We start from the raw sequence: 16108 nt of genomic DNA, 5'->3' as shown, positions 1-16108 counted from the left end.
ATGGACTGGGATGCTGCCAAACAGCTTTTTTCCCACAAAACTTTAATAAACTTTGAGTGCTGGACAGAAGAGTAGTGCAATTCCCAAAGAGAGATTTCACTACAGGATTCCAGAATACCTACAATATAGAAACTAGCCTCTGAATGAACCCAGCAATATTTTTCCTTGGTTTTCGTACAAATACAAGAAATTCAGTTCTGTGTCTTATACTGGTTTAGTACTTTGCTCTACTCTGTTTAAGAAAATGTTTTCTTACCAGCAATGTTTCCTAATATTGTTTTGTAAATTAGATGTGCGTATTCTAATGCAAGTATAATTTGATTTTGCCAGACATTAAACCCTGCTTACATTTACTTACAACCACATGAAAGTATTTTGTAACTACAAAGTATTTAGACATACATTACCCACAAGGAGAAACATACTGGAGGAGTCCTGGGCCAAATTCAGCTCTTAGTTACCATGGGTAGAGGAAGTGAATCCAAGCTAGTCTGTAGCATTTCTTTGGACTGTTACCCACTGTTAGACCTTGTCAAACTTTAGCATTCTCTAACTTCTTTTAGAAACAAAAATATCAGCTGCCATAAAAATGGAGCTTTTCTATATAATTACTTTTTTTTCTCCTATACTTGCCTGTAACACCTGTGCTACTTGGAGTTTGGCATAAGCTCATTTCATAGAATCATAGAATCATAGAATTGTCTAGGTTGGAAGGGACCTTTACGATCATTGAGTCCTACCATTAACCTAACACTGCCAAAACAACCACTAAACCATGTCCCTAACAACACATCTACCCATCTTTTAAATACCTCCTGGAATTCAACCACTTCCCTGTGCAGCCTGTTCCAATGCTTGACAACCCTTTCTGTGAAGAAATTTTTCCTAATATCCAATCTAAACCTCCCCTGGCGCAACTTGAGGCCATTTCCTCTTTTCCTATCACTTGTTACTTGGGAGAAGAGACCAACACTCACCTCGCTACAACCTCCTTTCAGGTAGTTGTAGAGAGCGATAAGGTTTCACCTCAAGCCTCCTTTTCTCCAGAATAGACAATCCCAGTTCCCTCAGCTGCTTCTCATGACACTCGTGGTCTAGACCCCTCACCAGCTTCGTTGCCCTTTGGACATGCTCTAGTCCCTCAATGTCTTTCTTGCAGTGAGGGGCCCGAAACCGAACACAGTATTTGAGGTGCAGCCTCACCAGTGCTGAGTACAGTGGGACAATCACTTCCCTAGTCCTGCTGGCCACACTATTCCTGATACAGGCCAGGATACCTTCTTGGCCACCTGGGCACACTGCTGGTTCATATTCAGCCGGCTGTCTACCAATACCCCCAGGTCCTTTTCCACCAGGCAGCTTTCCAGCCACTCTTCCCCAAGCCTGTAGTGCTGCATGGGGTTGTTGTGACCCAAGTGCAGGACCCGGCACTTGGCCTTGTTGAACCTCATACCTTGGCCCATCAATCCAGCCTGTCCAGTTCCCTCTGTAGAGCCTTCCTACCCTCAAGCAGATCAACACTCCTGCCCAACTTAAGTGTCATCTGCAAGCTTACTGAGGGTGCACTCGATCCCATTGTCCAGGTTGTCCTGGTTTGAGGACAATATCTTTTATAAAGATATTAAAGAGAACTGGACCCAGTACTGAGCCCTGGGGAACACCACTTGTGACTGGCCACCAACTGGATTTAAATCCATTCACCACAACTCTTTGGGCCTGGGCATCCAGCCAGTTTTTTACCTGGCGAAGCGGACAGCTATCCAAACCATGAGCAGCCAGTTTCTCCAGAAGAATGCTGTGGGAAATGGCGTCAAAGGCTTTACTAAAGTCCAGGTAAACAACATCCACAGCCATGTTACAGGTAGCAATATTGGTTATTCTGTGTGTACTTGAAGTAGTTCAAAGCTAAAGTAACAGGAAATTTCTTCTGATGTATTTTGAAGGAAGTCCATAGGAGTTGGCAAAGAGAGAACTACAGCAAATAGGTTCACATTAGTCATCTCAGACTCCTGGTCAATGTGCTACAGCTGGTATGCCAATCATGGGGCAGGAATGCTGAACTTGATTGTTTCAGTTAATTTGTAGCGTGTTTATACATCAATAAACATAGAGCATTTATACATCAGGAGATCACTATCACAACAAGCTTGCTCCTGTTCTCTGAGCCAGCACTCCCAGGTGCATGTAAGCACTGCAATGGCTTTGGCTGGGAGTTGCTTTCACATAATTCAGAACAGAATTTTGAGTCAAATGGTTCATTCAATTCTGAGAGACACTCAGACAGTATCTGAAAGAAGAAATCTACTCACGGCTTAACTATCTAGTCCTTACCCTGCTTACTCAGGCAAAGCTTCCACTGACTTCCAAGAATCCAGCTTAGCATGTAAACCAGCAGTTAGGTCCATTTCAGTGTGAGTTTTGCTAGAGTAAAGAGTCCATGATTATCTTCAAAATTACATACTTCCCTTGCAAAACCTTATTTTTATTTACTTCTATGATTCTGCAATAATACATTTTATAGACAAAACTTTCCATGCTTTGTCATCTCCAAGCTGATTACTTTTGGAAAGCTTAAAGGAAAATTTATTCAGGTACAGTTACAGATATAGTTAAAGAAAAAATATATAATCAGCTTCAAAAATGTACACTTTTATGGTTTTGCAGTATTCAGAAATCGGACACCCTTAACACATCTAAGTATGCTTCATAAATTGAATTAAGCGAGGAGAACTATGTTATTTGTGAGAAAGATGCAAAATCCCAAATAAGTACAGTTTATGTGAATCCATGTGCAATTGTGGAGTGTATAGAGGCAGTTATGAACACTATATATATATGTTCAAGTACATACATACTGTAATACACTTGAAACAGGATGGTATGACAAGTAGGACTGGACCATTGATACTACTTTTTGAAGAATGCAGTCGCTCACTTAGCAAAATTGAAAGTAGACAGATTTTAGCTTTGCTTGTTGTGAACAAATCCTCCCAAACGTAACTGTCCATAGAAAACATAACCTGTATTAACCAAGTGACAGTCCTTCTACACTAAACCTGCAAATCTAATGTACAAAATAGTGCATAAATAGCATAAATATAGTAAAAAGATCATTTTCTTACTGGCTGAACAGTATGGCCACAATGACTGACACATTGTGGGAGCTGGGAATGTGAGGGTATGGACAGACTAATAATGGAGCACTTCAACTACACGAGGTGGAGTGCCTAAATGTAATGCTGGGCCACAATGCTCAAACTTCCTTTGGTTTTGTACATAGCTGCTCTGGAATAGAAATCAGGGAGCCCACAAGAGAAGTCGGGACTTGATTGTGGCAGTTCACAGGACTTGGGTAAAATACTGCTATAAAAAAAATAAAAATTGAGGAACAACCTGATGAAGAATAATAAATACTTTTAATAAATACTTTTTCAAGCACATCAACACCAGACAGATAGCAAAGACTGATAGACATCAAAGATATAAAAGGAAGCTTAGAGAAGATCGAGTCATAGCAGATTAGCTAAATCTATTGCATCCACACTTGCTGTATTGGAGCATAGGTATCTTCTCATAGCAAAACTGTCTTGATAGTCGTTCTAAAGATCTGATTTAAACCAAAGAAGAGTTTACAGGTCAAATCAACAAAACAGTAACAAATCACTGGTCTAAATGGCATTTACCTAAGTATTCCAAAGAAACTCATATAAGCTTTTAGCTGTAGGGTTGTAGGTAAACGTAGGTGAAACAATACATAGCAAACTTATGCTCGGGGACAGAGGGGGGAGGTTGGGAAGAGAGGGAGAGAGATATTTCTGCATGAAAATACAGATCAGCATGCTAAAGTCTGTATTCAGGAAACCAGTGGAACCTATAATGATGAATAGAATAGCTGCCTTGCTAAATATTACATATTTGGAAGAATCAGCGTGAGTTTTGTAAACGGAACTTATAGATCACAAAATTATATTATCTGCGAGTGTCATTGAATGTGTTCACAAGGGTTGTCATGCTGATATAATCTATTTGGAATTCTGGAAGACTTTTTACAAGATCCATCTTCAAAGACTTAACTAAGTTTTGATGGTACAAATACAGTGTTAAGAATTATTACAGAGAGAAGAAGAAATAAATAGATCTTGATTATGCTGCTGCATCTAGGTCACATTGGTCTCTCTTTAATCCCCTCTCTCTTGAAAATAGCATAGTAGAAATCAGGAAATTACAGATAAATTACAGGTAAAAGATGATCAATCGTAGAGAACATCTTTCATACAACATGAGTACTTTGACTAGTCAGCCTGGAAAACACATCTGAATCTATAAACTCATGAGTAGCAAGGTAAATGAAGAGCAATTGTTCGCTGTCTTTTAATACAAGAACTAGGGGATATTGAAGGAAATTATAAAGTGGCAAGTTGATAGCATAGCTTCACACAATGTAAGTTAAATCACATGATTCATTGACTCAAGACGCTATGAATACTGAAGGATTACATAGGGTCAAAAAGATAAATTCATGGAGAAATACCCATCATTTACTTCAAATGTACTGATTCTCACCTCAGTTTGGTGAAGATTTGAACAGTTGACCAGTGAAGTGTTACTGTATGCTTATCCTGTCCTTACACCCTTCCCTAGGAGTGTGCTGTTGATCATCATGGCTGACAGGAAGGTCTGACTTAGTACAACCGCTTTAGGTTTTTAGATTCTCATGATCATTAATACAAAGAGAGACTGCTTATTTATGTGGAAAATAGAGCTGACTCTTATGCTGGACAGGCATCTCTTAATTTTACATAGCGAGTTCTACATGAATCTATTTTTATAGCATTAATTTTTTCTTGTACCATTTTTTAAATTACTTTTACTTTTGAAGAACCTCTCAAGAAATTGGCTTGTCCATTCCCTAAACTATATGCTACCAAGACTGAATGTTTTAAATCACAATTGTGTATTCTGAATGCGATTATTCCACATATAATCAACCAATGATAGGACAAGGGGTAATGGATTCAAGCTGGAACACAAGAGGTTCCACTTAAATTTGAGAAGAAACTTCTTCTCAGTGAGGGTGACAGAGCACTGGAACAGGCTGCCCAGGGAGGTTGTGGAGTCTCCTTCTCTGGAGACATTCAAAACTCGCCTGGACGCCTTCCTGTGCAACCTCATCTAGGTGTTCCTGCTCCGACAGGGGGATTGGACTAGATGATCTTTTGAGGTCCCTTCCAATCCCTAGCATACTGTGATACTGTGATACTGTAATCACACTACAGTCACATATTAAATCCCTACATTGTGGCACTTAATGTCTCTATGTATTCATCCCAAACTGCATTTCTCTTTTTTGCTGCCATATTTCAATTGCAGATGCATCACTTACCTGGATATGACAGTCACCTGGAGGTCTCTTTCCATGATTCCATCTTCCCATTAGAGAGCAGCTTCTGATTATCTTCGTTAGATGTATCCCTTTCCTTTTCCTCAAATTGATACCATTTATCTTCTGTCTATGTTTATCTCCTTTTAGGGTTTAATTCATTCTATGATTTTATTATAAAATTAAATTGATTTACTTCCTTGTTTATAGTAAATCCTTCATCTTCTAAATACTTTTACTCTGTAAAGTTATACTTGTGAAAAGTGGGCTGACTGTCCTAAAACATAAATACTCTAGCTATGCTGGGATCATGAACAATACAGCAAGAGCTGTAAACTCCTACACTGTTAAATTCCACACACATTGCTGTGTTAATATGCTTCAAGTTTGACCTGACCTGACCCGACCAAGTCTGGCTTATTCTAGGCAGTGTTTATATTGGTGAAATTTCTAATGCAGCACTCTTGCAACTCCACAGATAGAAACAACAGTTTTGGGGGGTTTTTGTGTGTGTTTTTTTTTTTTTTTTTTTCTTGTAAACATGCAATTTTAGGACAAGAAGCTAGTTTATGTTAGATTCCTCTTTAAGGATAAATTCTGTAATTAGAGTCCTGAAGAGATTTTTGGTTCTGGACCTTTGGTTCTTTCCTAAAATTCATAACAAAAATCATGACTGCCAAAACTTGTTCTAGTTCTAAATTAATTCATTTGCGTACCTGTAACCATTAATTGCAGTAGCATGTTATATCATTTGCTGTGCTGCTGAGTTTAGTTTAGGCTATCTAGGCTGATCTTTTTGTCTGGGTAGTGAGATTACAAATACCAAATCTAGATTAAAGTTAATCTGGGTCTACCTGTTTATATCTGTAGTTTGACAGCTCTGGAACTGCTTGTAATAAATATATTAATCCATTGCAAATTAGACTTCAGAATCTTCTACACTATATATATATATAAAAGTTAAAAATTTTATTACTCGTAATCCTTATAAGGATTGCATAAAACCTTTTGCTTCCTTGATGCGAGACAGGAGCATTCATCTTTTTGTGATTTTGTAGAGGCTTTGAGAGAAAAGTTGTGGAAAACTGATAGAAGGCCTTTCCTAAAGGTGGAAAACTCATTTTGATACCAATATTTAATTGTTTCTTTCCCCATTGATATTATTCTGTTTTCTATAATCACCGCCCTACAACTGTTACATTTTAATTACTTTGCCTTCAGGAACTACCCTGACAATTCAAGGTATGTTCACATTGGAACTCTTGATATAGGTCAGTAATACCAAAGGCCAGCTTTAGGCCTGGATAACGTTAACATCTGAAGCAGTGGAAGCAATCAGGAGTTCAACCTAAGTTAATTCATACTGCTTATTGGCAGTGATAAGTCAAGGCTAAGAAAGGATCTCAGAGAGAAGGACAAGGTAATAAGAGAGATGTCAAGGACAAACTGTAAGCACCGAGTCAGAGAAATTTGAATTCAACACACAACTTCCAATTTCTCTAACTTGTGTATTAGGCTGTTTAGAGAAAGTTTCTGTTACCATTTGAATTTGCACAGTTCTCAGGGTTCTGCAGAGTTTGGATAATAAAAAACAGTTAACACTCGAAAATTTTTGCAGATCACTACTCATCATCAAACTTACAATATTAAACATTATAAAGTTTCATTTTTAATGTTTTATAAAATTGTTATGCAGCCTATGTGGCCATGGGCTTGCAGAGCATAGATTTGGAAAAAATTGTTTGAGTATTTATACAACACGTAGCTGAAGCAGCATTTGGAATAGATTTTCAGCTCCCCAGTGAGCTCAGAATTGTTCTTCAATTGCATTGTTTGTTTATTTGGGTTGGTCAATCCTTTCCATTTTCCATCTTGGCACCCACTCTAGCAAATTATTTCTAATATGTCTGGAACTGTTAACTAGTTCTAGGCATAACGTGGTAATTTGGGTTACAAAATAGTGGTGAAGTAATCCTACTTGAACTAAGACATAAACAGTATATTAAATGAATTATCTGCATTCAATTTTGAGACTCAACAGGGTAAAAGTTAACCAATTATCCAATAAATTAAGCATTGTGTGGCATTCTTATTTTCAATTCTAGGGGAGAATTACTGAAATTTGCTAGCAGATTAACTAATCTACTGTTACCAAGTGGAGTTTGATAAGAAGTATGTCAGGTTGGCTTAGTTATACAGAGCTCCTTTTCTTGTGACATCTAATTCTTTTTCATGTAATACATTTTCCATATTGTTTTACTTGATTATTTTATTTGCATACAGAACAACATTTATGAAATCACATACCCGTGGCAAAAACTGCAAAGTGGGAACGACTGTACATGACAGTTCTCATGCAGTGCTCAGTTAGTGCAAACTGTTTTCCCAAAGCCTAGAAAATACACCCTTACAACAGCTAAATATGTAATCAACTACAGAAGATGAAATTTTCTGAAAAGAGGCAGATCCCAGAGGTCTGTATATGAGGAGATTTGTAAGGTTTTCAGTTTGACTCAGCAGGGTAAACCCCCAAAGAGATACTTTTGTCTTGTATATATCAACTTCAGCAATACAGCATACTACATTCCCTGCAGTAATAAATATTGATCCTGTGATTCCTCTGACACAGCATTGCTATATTTCTGAAAGATATGTGCTCACACTATAATATGTCCACATTGATTTCAGTGTAGACCAGAATTGTTTCAGTAAAACTGCTCTGCATAATTGCAGTAGGCATGTCAGGGATACGTAATGTTAGGATATTCCAGCCAACTGTACATTTCTGGTATCTGCCTGAACAGTGGACACATGCAATAAGTGCATTGACATAGATCATTCTATTGATGTTTGTGCAATAACTTGTATAAGAGTCACATCTTGGAGTAAGGACAGGATCAGGACAATACTCTAGATTTTCAGAATATCGGTATTCTATAGTAAGGATTGTTCCCCGCAAGTAGACAATCTTCCTCTTCTCCTGTTCTGGCGACCTGTCTCTGTTGGTGGAGTGGTGTAAGAGGAGAATCCTGTTACCTCTGACTTCTTTTATTAAGCTGATTCTATGGGAGGAAAAGTGTGCCAAAGCTTCTTTTCCACCTGAGCATATAAGATGATAATTTTGCAATTATTCATGCAAGCCCCACAGAATCTTGTACTTCTGTCCTGCTTAGCTGTTATGGGCTTAGTCATAGTTATGCTGATGGGGCTCCATGATAAGTTCTGACTGAAATCCCCATCCTACTGATGTCAGTGGCAACTTTATCATTTACTTCAGTAGGATCAATGTTTTATCCCAAGTTACTACTTGAAACTTGAAATTACTTTAATGGCTGGTTTTAACTTCAAGGTAATACCTTCAGTTGGCAAATAAAATAACAACCTTCTTTGTTTTCTTATTATTTCAACCAGTGTAGATGCATTCAATTCTGGTGTGAGCAAATTATAATCTTGGATAAGTAAAGCTAGACTGGCGAAGTCTTGATGTAATTTTCATACTTTCCAAGCAGGTTATTAAAAAAAAAAAAAAAAAACAAACCAAAAAACTGATAACATATATAAAAGTTCTTAATTAGAAAAACATATTAGTTACAAAACACAGAACTGGGATAGAGTTCATATGTAAGACTACTTCTAGTCTGAAAAATCTGGAAATCTTAGAAGTAAATTTGATCTGTCTTTAGCTGTTTTTTTATATGGACATTGTATTGTCTTTGTAGATTAACCTCATGCCTTTATCCCAGTGTCATTTCAAACACAGGCTTAAAGAAATTTGGGTGTCCAGGCCAAATTCTTGTATTTGTCATCAAGTGAATTTAACCAATTTTCAAATTTACTACTGTGCTAGTCTCTTTTCTAGAATATTGATTATTGAAACAAACTTTGATTGTTATGAATATATTTGTTCTTTTCTATTTCTCAACAAGCACTTTTATTGTAAAACATTTTGGTCTTTAGTTGCCCAATAGGCTATTCACATCTTAGGCTATCATAATGTACAGTCAGATGTGGTATGGAAGTGCTCATAGTTAAATTACACAGTATTTTTTTTCTGCTCTCTCTCTAAAGAGCGCCCACTTTTTAAGTAAGTGGAAGAGAAGATCAAGGTTGGGGTTTTTTATATAAATGCACTTTGTATGGAAGAACAACCACTACTTAAAGTTCTGTGCAAGCAAATTCTCATATATACAAATGATCATAAAAAGGAAATAATTTGACATTTTATTCCTTGATTTTGGAGAAGTCTTTGGCATTGGAGTTGCTGCAGTTCATTTGTGATACAGGAAACCCAGAAGATGCTGGATATTACAAAAAATATTAGCCAAAGACTTTTGGCTAGTGCAGTACAAGAAGGCAACGTTAGTTAACACTCAGTAATGCATCTCCCTTTCTTCACAATTGTCTCTGAGGCTGAGATGTCTCTTGGAGCTAATACTTTAGAGAAATATTGCAGGGAAATCAAAGAATCCTGCATTGGATAGTTACGTCTTCCTGATTCCCAGAATTTAGACCTCTTTTATGTACCAGAGCATAAAGATTTATAGCCCTTACAGTATTTTATTCCAGCTCTGTGGACATTCTCATTACTCATGTAAATGTCTACTCTTTTAATTATTATTTTAATTCTGGCTGAATTGGCAAAAGTGATATAGTTGTTTTTTTTTTTTTCCTGTAAAAAATCAGTATATTTTCTGCTAGTAGTACTGAACTGTAGTATTCACTTGTCCCGAGAGGACTATGTTAATTTTCTGCTTAAAACTTGATGCTGAATTTTTTTTACTTTTCTGGTAGTGTGGTTTAATTGTGCTTCTGTATTGCAATATACCATGTATCCAGAGATGTATGCTTTATTAATATTGTGTAGATAGTTGAAAGAAAGCTAATCCAAATTTATACTTTATTCAGAGGCAATACCAAGGAGGCCACTGTACAAAAAGTTTGGAGGGGAAAAGACACAAAAACTTAGACACAGAGATTTCAATAAATATGAAGTGTGGCTACAGATGGCACAGTGGTGTCTAGTAATGATTGATTTCTAATCTTCCCCTATGTTTAAAATATATAGCAGAATGCATGTTCTCTTGGATGGCTTAGAAATGCTTCTCATTAATCATTTTGGATACTTGATTCAGTAACTTGTAGACTCAGTCTTTTTACTCCCAAGGACTAAGACAGCAAGAGATTAAAGTAAAGGCTTTATTCTGAGATGCACAAAGTATTTCCAAATAATTGATTTCAGATCAGTTTTCAGATACTCAGTTATTCAGAGAAATGTGGGCAGAGTGCTGCTTAAGAATGGAATAAATTATTTTTTCTTATCAGTTGTTGTTGAGCTTTATTGTAATAAAAACTAATGAGACTGCAAAACTGACTCAAGCAACAGTTAATTTCAGAAGCAGTGGTATCTGTACAGGGAAAAAGCTGATTCTAGATGAGATACTAGAGGTCAATTAATTTCATCTTCCTTTAGAGAAGCTGGAGATGACCTACATTTTTTTTTTTAGTTAGTTCTTATCTTCCTTTCCCACACTTGGACTAGTGATAAGCTGTGTTACTTTTAGAGCCGCATTTTAAACATGCCTGGGTTTGATTGGCTTTTTTTTTACCTGTGCAACTGGGGAATTGTTTCTGTTCTGTAAACTTTGAATGTGTCTTCTCTTACTCTGATTTCGGAGATAATTGCCTTTATTTAGTCTTTGAAAAGGTGAAGAGTGTAAATTAGGAATACTTTGCTGAGCCAAGCTTTCCACGGCTGATTGTCTGGAAGAAATGTTGCAAGGCAATGTTAGCATGCAGTCCAAGTGTGTTTCTTCTAATGAAAATGCATGCTTTGCCTCAGGGACATTTGAGCAGAAATCTGTTCATACAAATGCAGCAGAATTTGAATTTGTACCGTGTCTTCTCACAAATTGAAACCCGTAAGGCTTCACAGAATCAAATGATATACTAACAAGATTGTGGTAAATATGTAAATGATGAGAGAGAAAAAGCAAAATAGCAAGTAATTCCGCAAGCAATGGAACTTACAAATACTTATTTCCAAGAATTTGTGTGTTGTGGTTTAATTCTCAGATGTCTTACAAGTTGCAAGCTCTGATCAAAGCTTTTTCTGCATCTGTAATGTTCATAACGTCTCTCTTATCATGTGAATTTGTTGAGTACATATAAAGTCATTTCATCAATTTTCTGCATAGAGCACAAATAGGATCTTGTTCTTCCATCCATCCTGCAGTTTTTGTGAAATTCTCCATAACTTCATAATGATGATAATTCTGTTCTGTAAAATTTATTGAAATTGGGCAGGGGCTTCATAGTTATTTTTGAAAGATGGAGAAACAGATAGGTAAATACCTGAAACTGACTGTATTAAAAGCAAAAATAAACGTATTCAGACTTGAGGGTTGCATAAGCTTCCTTTCACAGAACCAAGCTAATAGTTCTATCAGGTGACATTTATGATGAACTACTACACAGGCACTTTTTTCCAAAGCACAGGAGCTGGCTAGGTCAGGTCTGAAGCACAGTTTCATATGTTAAAAAAAACAAAACAAAACAAAACAACCTATGTATGCTGTATCTTTGAAGCAAATAAGTATAAAATATACCAAAGAGGAAATGTTTAGTGAAGTAGTTAAAAAATTCATATTGAAAACATGGAGAATAACTGGATTCTAAAATTAAAGAAAACTCTGCAAAGTGAAGTTGAAATGTGAGACTGTATATAAGAGGAAACAGTCAATGAAATTTTACTGTGACTGGACTGAAAAGAGTTGGGAATTGTGAAGTCCACAAAAAAGATGATTGTGATAGTTAAATGGATTTTGATTATAATGAACAGATGTTACAAAAAGTGTAAGAAATTAATCTGAAACTCGTGGAGTAGAGCTCATGTCAGCTGAAGAGAAAAGCTAGACTTGGTTCAGCTAAGAGGAATGCAAACAGCAGGCAGAAAAACATCTATAAAATAAGAGTAGGATGGAAGGATACTTGTGGTAAGTTGTTCTGATATAAAAGAGAAAGCAACTTCTGTACAACAGCAGAGGAAAATCCCAACTAAATCTACACTGGTTTGATGCACAAAGAGACATGCCAGAGCACCTTTTTGCAGAACTTGGCAGGAAAATGAAAGGTTAAAATTAAATATGGTGGAATTTCAGAATTATGGAAGACTTTTGTTGGTTCTTTTGGAAAGGTAGCTTTTTCAGAATTGAGGGTAGATACAATGCTAGGAGGAATATTTGCCATTATCAGTGGGAAGGAGAGAATTTAAAAAGTAAGTACCTTGGAAAGTTTTACAGAAACAGTTCCCCCCTCACCATAATTGCCACATCATAACACCCTTTGTCCTTATGATTGGTTTGTGAGTGGAAGCAGGAGTGGCCAGTGAAAATACAAAAGAGCATGCATGGCAAAAAAGAGTATGAGACCTCCTGAGACCTCACTTGTCACTGTTATTTAGGCTCTCTCTGTCCTTCCACTGATTGGAGGAGGTGGAATGAGGATCATCAATTAGTTTTTGCAGGCTTTGATCCCCAAGTAAGCTTCCAAAAATAATTCTAAAGCATTCTAAAAACCACCTCTCGCATCTGTTAGATACTTTACCATCTTTTTTTATTTAGTTAAAAAGTTTTGTATTTTATAATGCTGCTGTTAAGGTCAATCAGCTCTTTGGGGAGTAGGAAGATGTTTTTTCTACCTAGGCTGAATTGGCTTAAAGTATGCTTTGTGTGTGCAAGTATGCTTTGTGTGTGCATGTGCATATACCTAAGAGCGCCAACTATTGGTTTGAAAGCAATGGATGCTTGAAGTGTTAATGCTGGAAGGAAAGCTGTTTTCATGACTTGTGGTTGGTATCAGTGCTGGTAAAGCTTAAAAAAGGTCTATTTCAGGGTCTGAAACTTTTGCAGGTAGATGCTTTTTTTTTGGTAGAAGTTTGGTAGAGTTCTAAAGTTTCTGGCCTGGATTGTCTCTACTGCTCACTGTCTTACGTAGACAGGTAGAAAAGATGGTCTCTGAACAATCAGATTATTGATTTGCTGATATAGTATGATTTTTTTGGTTCATCTAACCATCAGATAAGTAACAGAAGAGGGGAATGCACACAAAGCTTTTTCATGTCTTGAAATAAAAAAGGGGCAATTAAATCCATTCCTCATGTCTGTTTTTTGTTTACCTTTATCATCTGCTCAATAAATTCTGTCAAAGGACCAGTGAAGGTGTCAGGATGTAAAGAGACTCAGTAATTCAACCTTCTCAAAGGAAAGCATTGTTACTCATTTACTATGATTTTTGATACAGTTTGAGGATGAAATTTTTGAATAAAATTCAGCCAAGTCTCATTCAATACCATGCTCTTAGGCACTACTACAGAGCACTGTCAGAAGACTGTATTTAGGTTTATAACATATGAACATAAATTTGTATGTATTTATACACGCATATACGTCAGAGAGACAAAAGCACACAAAAATACATAAACCAATTTAAAGAACTTTTTTTTTAATATACTTTAGAAGATTTGTGTGAATGTAAACATTTGGGAAACTTGTGCAGCAGAAGTCACTGTAGGCACTAGCATTTTGACCTCGTAAATAAAAATATACAGGATTATATCTTTCACTTGAAATATAACGGATGTTTAAAAACTTGTGGAACTTTAATTACTGTTGCTTAGCCTGGCACAACATATGCTATAAATTTCCTAGCAGATTTGTGCATGAGGCGTATTATGTATGATACCACACTATTTAATTCCACTACTTAATGAAAGGCTACCTATTAAAAATTTTTATAGCCAAACAAGGAATCTCTTGCCATGTAACCATAATGGATGGAAATAATAAGTAAATCACCAGTTTACATGTATGTAAGCAATATTTTCTATATGTTATTCATAGCGTTTGTATGGTTAACAATTGTAATAAACTGTCAAACCCCATTAAAATCTTTGAATGTTGTGAAAGTAAGACAAAGAACTCTGTAAGCATAAGGCACAAAATATCCTTGTGCATATCCACCTGTTTTGGACTTCCATAGTTCTGCACTCATTATGACTATAACCTCATGTTCACAATCTGTAAGTAGTGTTGTGCATAGTTGCTATGATAATAACCATATTCTCCGAACTCTTTGGACAGCTTTAATAATGTTTGACTGTGTTCGACTGACCCTCATTTCAACTTAGATTTAATGCAGCTACAGTCTAAATAGATTAATAGGTTTGTATAGTTTAAGAATTAACATTACAGGTTAATTAAAAACACATTGTAAGGTGCCCCCTCTGTGGGCATCTTTCATTCTTTTTGCTGATATAGATTATGTTTATTATGTTTATTTTGTACAGAGCATTAGAATAAATAACACAGTATAGTACTGTATTACAATACCTCTTTTTTGGTATTAATCTGTGCTTAAGTGCCAAATGTTGATGCTACTTTAAATGGTCTCTTCCTATTTCTGAGTACTGAAGTGCTACAAATGTGAACTGCCCAGCTAATGTCCTGACCCATTGTAACATAAGTAAATAAAATACTAGTGTGGACCAAAATATTTTTCCAACATAAACCTGAAAAAAATCAACAACAACATGCAAAACATACTGGTGCATGGAATATATCCACCACACAAATAAAAGTTATAAGACAAATGGGCAGAGAGAAAATAAAGTCACAGACAGATTCCATTTTGATATCTTCTGAAAAATTCCAGAATGATTAATTCTAGGTGACAATCAGGTAAAAAGATTGTATTGTACCAGTCACAGACACTGGACAGTTCCTGCTTGGTTCAGAAGAGCAAACCACCTGTGTAGTTCAAGTCAGTTTTTTGCTGTCATAGTCACATCAATATAATTTTCAGAGACAGAATTACCATCCAGTGGATCTCAGTTCACAGAACATCACAGTTATAGTCAGTCAATCTACTCGGTCACCTCTAGAATTAGGTACAAGTGTGCACATGTCTGAATTGATTATGGAACAGTCACTGGGCTTCCTGTTGAAATAGCTTTGTTGTGACTTTTTTTTCCTGTTTGATGCCGAAGTGGTATCAGAGTCCTTAATTTTCAGTTTATGCTGTCTTTATGGCTGCTTCGATCCGTATTGTGATTGTTTAGTTCTTGATTTTTCCACTGAATGCTTGTTCCATTCATGGGCAGTGAAGTCACTAGACTCTTAGATTGGGAGCAGCAACAGCAAAGACATGACTGAAAATTAAAAATAATAACCGACACCATAGTTAACATGCTTATATATGAGGACTATGTCAAATTTATTTACTTGTTTAGCATTTCACCTAAAGTGGATAGTGCCACTTTCAGTTTGGTATGTATGCTATGTGAGCTATGGGTAAACTAGACAATTTATAATCTTTCCTTCCTTTGCATGCCTCTTCTTACAGCTGCTAAAAATAGATAATAAATAAGTGGTTTAATACAGTTCATTAACTGGACATAAAATCTTATCAAGAAGATCTTACCTGGAAACAGTTTTTAAACTTCTTGCTCACAAAATACAGAGCTATTGGGTTTATACAAGAATTCATGGTTGCCAGGTTGATGCTGATATAATCTAATGGCAGCAAGAAACTAGGCAACAAAAGAGAAAGCAAAACATTTAAACAGTTCATATACTGTAGAAGCATCAGTAGTCTTTGTGGTTACAAACTCTTCTGTCACATAAACTAATTCTCTCTTACCTAACTCTCTCAATCTAATCTCATACCATGTCT

General features: G+C 36.3%; 1 protein-coding gene across 1 annotated transcript in view; it reads right to left on the bottom strand.

Annotated features, from left to right (window-relative positions):
* Window positions 1–13778: 13778 nt before the first annotated feature.
* The window catches only part of EDNRA (endothelin receptor type A), a 28780-nt gene continuing 26450 nt past the window's right edge, over window positions 13779–16108 (bottom strand). Inside the window, exons 6-7 of the mRNA XM_082482345.1 lie at window positions 15857–15965; window positions 13779–15584 (exon numbers count right to left, since the gene is read on the bottom strand). Coding sequence (XP_082338471.1) covers window positions 15444–15584; window positions 15857–15965 — 250 coding nt within the window. The 3' untranslated portion in view covers window positions 13779–15443. The remainder of the gene's footprint in view (window positions 15585–15856; window positions 15966–16108) is intronic.

This window comes from Vanellus vanellus, assembly GCF_965231255.1.
Source record: "Vanellus vanellus genome assembly, chromosome: 4".
In the NCBI taxonomy this organism is placed as follows: Eukaryota; Metazoa; Chordata; class Aves; order Charadriiformes; family Charadriidae; genus Vanellus; species Vanellus vanellus.
This window is presented reverse-complemented; position numbering and strand designations above follow the sequence as displayed.